Source organism: Nicotiana sylvestris, chromosome 7 (assembly GCF_000393655.2).
Source record: "Nicotiana sylvestris chromosome 7, ASM39365v2, whole genome shotgun sequence".
In the NCBI taxonomy this organism is placed as follows: Eukaryota; Viridiplantae; Streptophyta; class Magnoliopsida; order Solanales; family Solanaceae; genus Nicotiana; species Nicotiana sylvestris.
In genome coordinates this window covers 52,212,605-52,222,883 of record NC_091063.1, presented here as the reverse complement: position 1 = coordinate 52,222,883, position 10,279 = coordinate 52,212,605, and the positions used below count along the sequence as shown (strand labels likewise).

At 34.7% G+C, this 10,279-nt stretch overlaps 1 protein-coding gene across 3 annotated transcripts; it reads left to right on the top strand.

The window, feature by feature from the left end:
- Positions 1–3,525: 3,525 nt before the first annotated feature.
- LOC104247318 (uncharacterized) lies at positions 3,526–9,612 on the top strand. 3 transcript variants are annotated; one of them, XM_009803289.2, is made up of 4 exons: positions 3,526–5,180; positions 6,474–7,509; positions 7,606–7,675; positions 9,156–9,612. In XM_009803289.2, exons 2-4 carry the CDS (start codon positions 6,572–6,574, stop codon positions 9,309–9,311), a joined length of 1,164 nt encoding a protein of 387 aa, XP_009801591.1. In that variant the 5' UTR covers positions 3,526–5,180; positions 6,474–6,571; the 3' UTR covers positions 9,312–9,612. The 3 variants fall into 3 exon arrangements, with proteins under 3 accessions (XP_009801591.1, XP_009801590.1, XP_009801592.1); XM_009803288.2 differs by having other exon boundaries at positions 6,427–7,509; XM_009803290.2 differs by lacking the exon at positions 9,156–9,612 and adding an exon at positions 8,797–9,149 and having other exon boundaries at positions 6,427–7,509.
- The last annotated feature ends 667 nt before the right edge of the window (positions 9,613–10,279 follow it).

The window sequence follows — 10,279 nt, the reverse complement described above, 5'->3', positions numbered from 1 at the left end:
AGACAACCCCTTTAACTTGGCCATAATTTTTAGAGAAATTTTCATAAAGCACTATCTTTTAGTAGTAATTAGCCATCTATAGATACCATTTGCTATATTACGGATTATAAATATCTTTTCTGTGGTTATAAGATGTATTTGATGTATTTAAGCTATTGTATTCATGAATACATTAGCAAAAATAGGCATGAATTAGGGAAGTCCAGCTAATCAGTTGTTGTATTAGAGTATTCGGCTGCATTCATGGAGTGAAACATGGGATTACAGCTGGACAGATTATTGTATTCGACTATATTCGACTATATTTACGGTGTGAAATAGGGGATTACACTATTTTTAAAACGGAAAGTGAATCAATTAACATAATAGACTCCTAATATAACTCAACAAACTCAATTATAACACACAAATTTTGTATTTTCAGTTATAAAAAAGATTCTCAACCGAAAAATACCCCAAAAACATAGCAATCTTCAGAGAAATTATATAATACATCTGAATACATAAATTATATTAATTAAAAAAATATATGAATACATTCATGGCATATAGCGAGACAGTGAATACAATGAAATACATAGAATACATCGGGATACATTGAAATACAATGAGAAAAAAAGACAGCGAATACAATGAAATACATGGAATATAACGAGATACATTGAATTACAATGAAAAAAAGACAATGAATACAATGAAATACATGAAAATATAGCGTGATACGTTGAAAAAACCTTAAAATATATTAACAGAAAATCAGGTTGCTCAGCCCCAAACTCCGTCGTCCTTGTTCAAGAACAAATCCTAATTTCCAACGAATCCGCCGTCGAGCAAAAATCTTGAATCTCACTGTTCAAACGCCGTCGTCGATTGAAGGCTTCATCTCCTTTGGATTCAATTTCGGTTGCAGAAATTATTAACACTGCTTGGGGACCCATGACTGTCTTGTCAGAGGAGACATCCATAGCCGCACAACAATTTTTCTTATTCTTATTTCTATTCTTTGCCATTGCTATGCGAACAGGGAGAGGTAAGGATTTCTTCTGCAATTGTAATTGCAACGGAAAGGTTTAGGGTTTAATCCTTTCTCTACAAATAACTGGATTAGATTGTTTAGTTTGGTTAATAATTGTTGATAAATTGATCCTTCAGTTAATGACGATGGTGGGTGAAAGAATTGGAGAGCTCTTTATGAGAAATTTAAGGTAAAAGTTGTACCAAAGTAGAGAGAGAAAGAAAATATTATAATTGAATAGCGTATTTAGTGGCTTACGAGTAGGAGATAACCAAAATTAGATATTTTGCGATAAACATTAAAAGGTATCTATAGAATATAATTTTTTTAAATGATATTTATTTAAAATAAATAAGGTGTTAACCTTTGCTATAGGAGGTAAAAATTCTTAATTTTTACATGAACACTTAAACTTAAACTTGTACCTATTGGGTAGGGGTGGGCATAATACCGACCGAACCAAAAAAAATCGGCCGAACCGTGAATTTCAATTTTTCGGTCGGTGCACGATTTTAAAATTATTAATTTTTGGTTTTTCGGTGCAGTTCACGATTTTTGTATTACGGTTTTCGGTTAAACCGAAAAACAGAAATTCAGGGGTATTACAAATTACAAACTTTAAACATCTTTGATTTTTTTTCTTTTTTACATCATGATTTGGATAGTCTGATACTAATACAGCTAGTAGGGTCCGGTAAAACTAGAGAGGAATTATCAATTTACAAACTATATTAAGTTTTATATACTGTTCAAAATGCTTTAATTATTAATTCTGTCCAATTACTTTGTTCATATTTATAATCTGGACAACAAATGTTTGTCGTAGCAGTGCGATGTGAATGTTGCTTGTGAAGATATTTGGCACATGTTTTTTATTTTAGATCAGGGTGTCTTCGTAGTGTGTATTTATTCCTCAGACTTTTAGTTCTGCGTTGCTCTTAATTCATCTAAATTTTCTGTTTCGCTAGTACAAGTGATTCTTGGAAAATTATATTTCTTAGTTGCATTGTAAATGATGTTGTGCGATCTTTAGATATATTATGTTGACGTGTCATTGCTAAATTTTATATTTCTATATGGCCAGCTTTTGTTTTGAACCGTTTAAAATTGAAAAAATAAATCGGAAATAATTGAACCGAACCGAACTTTGAAAAAATTGCACCGAATCGTAAATATTTTGATTTGATTTGGTTATTAATATTATAAAATCAAAAACTAATAAATCGAACCGTACTTTCATAATACCGACCGAACCGACAAATACCCACCCGTACTATTGGGCACTTGAAGTCAGTGCTTAAATATAGTGTGTCTATTAAACACTTCAAAAACTTCCAAGCAAAAAAGTAAGCGCGTGCTGTTCAAACACTAGTGACATGGTGAAAACCAAATTAAATAAGGACACGTAGCATCCTAGAAAAAGGTGAGAGACTAATAGCGTGTTTGATGAAGCTTATTTTTTGGCCAAAAATTAAAAAATTATTATAGCCTGTTTAAAAATTTAGAAGGTAAAAAATTATTTTTGAGGAGAAACAGAAGCATTTATAACCTGTTTGGCCAGATCGGAGAAATTAGTTTATTTTGAGAAATGCTTTTGAAAAAAGTTCTTTTGAAGAGAAGCAGTTTGTGTTTGACTAATCAGTCTGAAAAACACTTTTGAGAAATAATTTGTGTTTGACCAAGCTTTTTAGAAAGTGCTTTTAAGTGTCAAATTACGAATAAGGACATGAATAGATTTACTTAATAATTAATATTATAAGTAAATAAATAATATCAAAATTTTGTTATTACATGCAATAATTAAAAAAAATTATTTTATTTAAGTAAAATATGAAAATAAAATTAAAAAGTACTTAATTCTTTTAATATAAGTTAAATATATTAAAATTCCTTCAACAAATATAAAAAATTTCACCCGTAAAGTCAATATATATTAGAAAGTTTTCCTAAAAATAAGAAGAAATATTTATAAATTAATATCCTAAGTATTAGGTTTAAGGGTTATTTTGGTATATACTATATTTCGTTAAGGGTATTTTAGGTAAGAAGAAAAGCCAAAACTGCTTCTGCTTCTGCTTTTGGAAAGAAGCTACTTTTTTCTGCTTCTCTGAAACTGCTTCTTCTTCTTCCCAAAAATACTTTTTTTCCCAAATAAACTTGGCCAAACATCTCAAATTAGAAAAAAAAAGTGCTTTTGAAAAAAAAAATATTTTTTTTCTCTTGAGAAGCTTGGCCAAACAGACTATTAATTAGCTTACCTCCAAAAGCACTTTTATGAGAAGTACTTTTGAGAAAAATACACTTAGAAGTAATTTTCAAAAGTTTGGCCAAATACTAATTATTACTCAAAAGTATTTTTCAAATTAATTAGTCAAACACATCAATTCTTTGCCAAAAGTATTTTTTAAAGCGCTTTTGGAAAAAAATACTAAGTAGATTTTAGAAACCGGCTATAAAAATTGTGTGCCCTCCTCCATCGGTCTTCTGCATCTTCCTCTCTATCAGTTATTTCTAACTTCTTCTGTACATCCAAAAAAACAGAGCTTTATCATTCCTTTCTTTTAAAATTTACTTTAGAACCGATAAGACTCTTTACTCTTTTTCTTCACTTTCATTCATCACAAACAAAACAGTAGAATTCACTGCCTGTCCAAAAAATTAAACATTGCAGAATATCCTTCGAAAAATCCAAATCTCCAACAAATGCCCCATCAGCTGCTCCTTTTGCTCAAATCACATTATCTTTGCTCACCTACCTGTGAAAGAAAGTGAACTTTTTCTATATCTCAAACAACCCCAACCTTTTCAAGATTGTTTTTTCTTATTTATTTTCAATTTCATCACCTTATACTTCTTTTTTCGTTTACTTTTATATCCGTGGTTGAGTTGATTTAGATTTTTCAGTCAGATTTGTTGATTTTTATTGATGGGTTTAGCCTTAGCAATTCACCTACAACTTCAAAAGGGCGGCTTTAGATTCTTGCTGCACTTAATTAGATTTCTGTGATGCCAGAGTGGAGAAGAAAGAGGGGCTGCCATTGACGGAGAAGAGCAGAAGAGAAAAAGGATATTAATTTTATTTTAAGGATGTATTATTTCAGGGAAGAAACAGAATGAAAGGGGAAAATGATTTAAAGGGGAGAAAGAAAATGAGTTGAAGAACACCTGTCAAAGTTTGGGGGAAAAAATAAAAAGTTATTACGCGCTGAATAGAGGTGATGGACACGCTTTAATCCACATCAGCAATATGTGTTTAATAGGTACAATATGTATTGAGTTCAGGTGCCCAATAGGTACAAATTTAAGTTAAAGTGTTCAAGTGAAAATTATGGCCAAGTTAAAGGGGCTGTCTTACTAGGGCTATTTTCTGCCAATTATATGGGGAGAAATTCAAAAATAGCTAGATTTATAACTGGTCGTTCAAAAATAGCTCAGTTTCAAAAGTAATCGAAATTTAGTCACTTTTCATGGAAAGATAAATCTGAGCGAAAATACTGTTCAAAACCCGAAAAATATGCTAGTATATTATACTAGAGTTCCAGCATAAGCATGCTTGAACTCAAACATATTATACTGGAATTCCAGGATAAGTATGCTGGAACTCCAGCATATTATGCCGGAGTTCCAGCATAAGTACACTAGAACTCCAGAATAATATACTGGAGTTCCAGCAAGTATAATTGTCCAGTATAATATACTGGAGTTTGGAGCACCGGTGCTCCAGTCTCCAGTATATTATACTGGAGTCAGCAAAGTATACCGGTCCAGCATAATATGCTGGAGTTCATACACAGGTACACCGAACTCCAGTATATTATGCTGGACCGGTCGCTGTTACAGCAAAATAGTGGCTATTTTTCATTGACTTCATAAACGCCGACTATTTTTGAATGACCAGTCCGAAAACTGGCTATACCATGCCATTTTTACAATTATATGAGTATGTTGTTATACCATACCAAATTCCCGAAAAGAAGCTTTTGTGGGCCTTGTACATGGATGGTTGTGCACCAAAAGAAGGAGTCCAAATTTCGGCCCGCCAACTTTAATTTGAATTGACTCAGTTAATGTTAACTTAGGCCCAGTTGATTGAACGATCAGCATTCAGCAGTCACACTCGGTTCGACGAACCCTCCCGCTCGTTTTACTCCGGTGATACCAACCTGTAGGTTCTCTTCACTCTCTCTCTCACACTTTCTCTCTATAGGTTATTGCTTCTATATTGCCGAAAAAATTGCCTAATTTACGATGCTTTAAAATTGTAGATTGCAACTTGTAGGTTATTTCAATCTGCTCGTGCATGAAGATAGCCTTAATTCAAATATGTGCAAACGACGTTTACTTATTGTTCAAATTTTCTGGATTATCCTAAAAAAAGGAGATTTTTTTTATATTTTTTGTAGTAAAACAGTGTAACTGTTAATATTTTGGATCGAGGCATAGTTGATCGAACGATTGAACAGATTTCAGTTTCTTACCATTTAAGTATTAATTGTTTGAAATAAATTAAATTAAAATCCGCGGTAATCAATACTCAGTTGGGATTCAGCATTACTGTGTCAACTTCGTCTGTCCGATTTTAGTGGTCTTGGTTTGACTGTGCACTTTTTTTTGGTATTTGATTGTTAAATCAAAAGAAAAAATAAGGTGCAAAAGTCAAACAAAGATACCTTTTTTTTTCCCTGACTTTGCACTATTATTAAGAATGGAGTTGAAAATATGAATTGTTTAATACTCCTAATTGTGCAAAGAATATAGTTTTCATATTTTGTCTTTTGATTTTTTGAAGAATATGAAGAAAAGCTGCATTACAAAGAGTAAAAAAAGTGTTATGTAACTTATCGGTGCCGGGTAGGAGGTACCAGGTACCCGTTGGACTAGTCGAGGTGCGTATAAGCTGGATAGGACACTACGGTCATTAAAAAAATGGAGAGAGAGATAGAGAGAGAGAGAGTGTGTGTGTATTTTATGTAACTTTTCTATTACAGCTTTAAGTGAATTATGTTTTTGGAACTGACTAAACAAGACTATCCCACATAATCTTTTATGATACATAGAAAGAGTGGACACGAGAAAGTACCCAGACTAATGGGGGTCGGCTATTGGATCAAAAGTTGACTAGTTTTAAACTGATTGTGGAACAATCTTAACCTCTTTTATACAGACTTTGACTGGCAATATGAGCCTACCTAGGGTAAAAATCTTACACGAGTAGAGTTCCCCATTAGAAAACAAATAGAAAAGAAAAGAAAATACAATCTCTAATTTCATATACCAAAGATCATTAACTATCAAAGAGTGAGCTATACTTTTAAGTTAATTATGACTATTTTGTCAACACTTATTTATTTGGTTATGCTGTGTCTGATGCTTAACTGTAACTTATGGAGTTTTTCCATGGATGATTGAAGCCAACCTTGATTTGAAGCAAATTCTGTTTGGATGTTTGATCCATCAGTTGCTATTGGAGATCATCTATTAGCTGCGTCTTGGATGATACCATGAGTTAATTCCTGTGCTAACTTGGAGGGGAACAAAGAAAAATTTGTTGAGCAAATGGGCCCTTCGGAGAAGGAAATTTGCATAAAATGTGAGAAAGGTGGAGAAGTGTTGGCTTGTGCTGATATTTATTGTCCTATAGCAGTTCATGTAAGGTGCATGGGTTGTCCAGCTAGATTTGATGATTTGGGAAAGTTCTATTGCCCCTATTGTCTGTACAAGAAAACAATTGCAAAAATTTATCAAGCAAAGGAGCATGTTTTGTCAAAAAAACAAGCTCTGCATGCATTCATAGATAAGGAAATGATAGACAGCGTCAGACATGTGCCATCAATAGTGAGCAAATCAACATGTGAAAGGGCTGTTGAGCCATTACCAGAAAATAAAAGTGAGGTTCCACAAAGCAATTGTGATCAACAACGGGTGGTCGGGCAGCAAATACATTCAGGCGCAGTTGTTGCTTGTGGTAGCGAACCTAGTGATCATACATCTTCTAAAGCAACAGCAACAGACTTTAGAGTTTTAGAAACTGGAAACAGGGTTCAAGTAAATGATCTACAAGAAGTTGGTGCACACCAACTAGAGAAAAGTGTTCAAGATCACCACCAGGACAACCACTTAAGTAACTCATGTGTTGCTGAAGAGGAAAAATTGGAGAATGAACTTGTTCTGAAAGAAACAAAAAGAAATTCTGTTGAAATTGCAGGAGAGCAGATGATAGGGGCTGATCAAACTACTGCAACCTTCTTGAAAGCAGATCCTTCACTGCTGCAGCACTTGAAAGGTAAAAGAAGAGTTGAAACTGGGGATTCAACATGTAGCGAATCTAAGCCTGTTTCAACACAACGTAAGCCTGGTAAACTGGTTAACAAAGTTAGAGATGAGCATATGGTCACCGACTCTCCAAGAAGGTTAACTAGGACATCAGCTTCTTTACTTGAGAATAGTAATCTGGCGGGCCAGTTAGTGCAAGTTAAACAGCCTTCCATGTTGTTGTAAGTGATAACTTTAAAGAAATATTCTGAAGTTTGAGCACATTACCCTCTTCATTTCTTCAATAATAGATAATTCAACTTTACTCTCTACTGCAGACCAGTTGAGCTTCCAAATGGGAAACGTAAAAGAGTATTATGGCGTCACGAAGAGGAAGAGATGCTTGAGGTACATTTCCAGGAATCTCTATTTTATAGGTTTTTTTTTTCTGTTGGTGTGATCCATAGATACGGCGTAAGTCCTTACATTCATTGGAGCACTGAAGGATGTGGCCTAGTGATCAATAAAGTGGGTTGAGAGCCCTGAGGTCTCAGGTTTAAATCCCAATAGAGGCAAAACACTAGGTGATTTCTTTCCATTTGTCCAAGCCTTGGTGGACAAAGTTACCCGGTACCTGTGCTGGTGGGAGATAACAAATACCCGTGGAAGTAGTCGAGGTGTGCGCGAGCTAGTGCGGCAACCACAGTAATTAAAAAAGAAAAAAGTCCCTACATTAGAAGAGAGCCGACATCTATATTTTTGGACTTACTAGGTATTGACTTGATTAACTTTGATTTGGTAGTTGGGTAAAGTTCCTCGACTGAATTTTGATAATGCTATCCTCATACCAACGATTCTTCTTATTCATCTTGTTTTTTAAAAGTATTTGCATCCCCTTGAGGAAATTGAACTTATTTACAGTTAAATTGTAGAATCATATGTTTCGTGCAGCAAAAAAGGACAGGCAGTAAAAGTTGTGATATCTTACAGATTTTGCAATTGATTTGGCTTGTCGTGTGGGGTTGTTACAACTGACCTTTTTTATAATTGCTTCAATGGCACTGGATAACTTAATTATATGCTTTGCATTCTTTGCCTGTAAAGTTCTACTCGTACAAGGGTGCATAAAATACTTATGGGGAAAGTTATTGAAAAAGAATAAGCCAAATTTAGATATATGTGGTTTCTGTTGGTTATTCTTGCATGTTGCAATAGTTACTCTCTTCTGCCAAGCTGGTTTGCTGCCACCTTTAAAACTAAAAGAAGAAAAAGGGAGGTTACAACTGCGTAGTGAAAGCAGTCAACAGGATGGGCAAAAGATTAAGAAATTATGTTGATAACTCTCCTTGGCTCTGTATAGCACAATCTCGTATCATCAAATTCAGCACTTCCCAAGCTTTCCCTGTTTATCCCTACATTTCAATAATATGTGCAGCACCTGTATAGTTGATATAGAGAGAAGAATAGAAGTCTGCTTATTGCAAAGGAAAGGAAAATTCCTCAGTAATAAACTTTCTCTCGTATTACAGAAATATTTATTGGACAAATATGTAAAAGAACAGCTTCATGGAGACAGATAATCCATTATCAATTGCTTGCTTTGAGATTTACAAAGTGATGGGACACCATTGATGTGTCTATAAATGCATATAATGCAGTTCACATTGTTGGCATCAATTGGCATCTCTAGAGATTTTGAGTGATTCATGAAAGCTCAAGCAGGCTCTTGTGATGAGTCGAATTGTGGCAATACAAGTCTTGTATGCCTAAATACCAAATTGGTTGAGGCAGCCCCAGTCAGTGTCAGCGAAAAAGTGATTTGTCACTGTTTCGGCAGTTATCTGCTTCATTTGAGTTCCCGACTTTATTATGCATGCTGTGGCTGCAGGAAGGAGTTAAACAATTTTCGACAACAGTAAACAAGAATATCCCATGGAGGAAAATTCTAGAACTTGGACGTCATGTGTTTGATCAGACACGTACTCCAACTGATCTCAAGGACAAATGGAAGCAAATTTGCTCTAAATACGGCGGGCGAGTTTGAGCAGGAGTTCTTTGCTGAACTTGAAATGTGGAAAGCGTTTTTGGTATTCTGTGAGATCCAGATTCAAATGTGTGATACATACCTTTTCTCTTTTGTGGATAACTTCTTCATCAGCAAGCAGGTCAGTTTTGAGGGGTAAAAAGTTAGAATTAGTTGTAGCTTCTTTTTTGTTAAGATGAACATAATGTTTTTATGGGGTTTGCCATGCCATCTTCTGGTCAATAGTTGCAGGGAATGTGTAAATTTCCTTATAAATCAACAGCTTAATGTACTCGATACTTGTATAACAGATTTTTCTCTACGCCGCACCCACTCCCATATCTCCGCCTTGCGGTCATCAAACAGGCAAAATAAAAATAAAAAATTGATCAGTAGATGGGGAGAAATTAAAAAATAGCCAGATTTACAACTGGTCGTTCAAAAATAGTCTAGCTTCAAAAGTAATCGAAATTTAGCCATTTTTCATGGAAAGATAAATCTGAGCGAAAATACTGTTCAAAACCCGGAAAATATGCTAGTATATTATACTGGAGTTCCAGCATAAGCATGCTTGAACTCCAGCATATTATACTGGAATTCCAGGATAAGTATGCTGGAACTCCAGCAACTCCGGCATAATATGTCGGAGTTCCAACATAAGTACACTAGAACTCCAGCATAATATACTGGAGTCCAGCAAGTATAATTGTCCAGTATAATATACTGGAGTTTGAAGCACCGGTGCTCCAGTCTCCAGTATATTATACTGGAGTCAGCAAAGTATACCGGTCCAGCATAATATGCTGGAGTTCATACACAGGTGCACCGAACTCCAGTATATTATGCTGGACCGGTCGCTGTTACAGCAAAATAGTGGCTATTTTTCATTGACTTCGTAAACGCTGATTATTTTTAAATGACCAGTCCGAAAACTGGCTATACCGTGCTATTTTTACCAGTAGATGTGGTTGAACTCGTGAAAAAAGCTG

What these genes read in the sequence shown, in the direction of transcription:
- LOC104247318 (XM_009803289.2), top strand. Translation starts at nt 6,572, where the DNA reads ATGGGCCCTTCGGAGAAGGAAATTTGCATAAAATGTGAGAAAGGTGGA. An exon ending in AAACAGCCTTCCATGTTGTT is followed by an intron (nt 7,510 to 7,605) that starts GTAAGTGATAAC and finishes TCTCTACTGCAG; the next exon opens with ACCAGTTGAGCTTCCAAATG. An exon ending in AAGAGGAAGAGATGCTTGAG is followed by an intron (nt 7,676 to 9,155) that starts GTACATTTCCAG and finishes CTGTGGCTGCAG; the next exon opens with GAAGGAGTTAAACAATTTTC.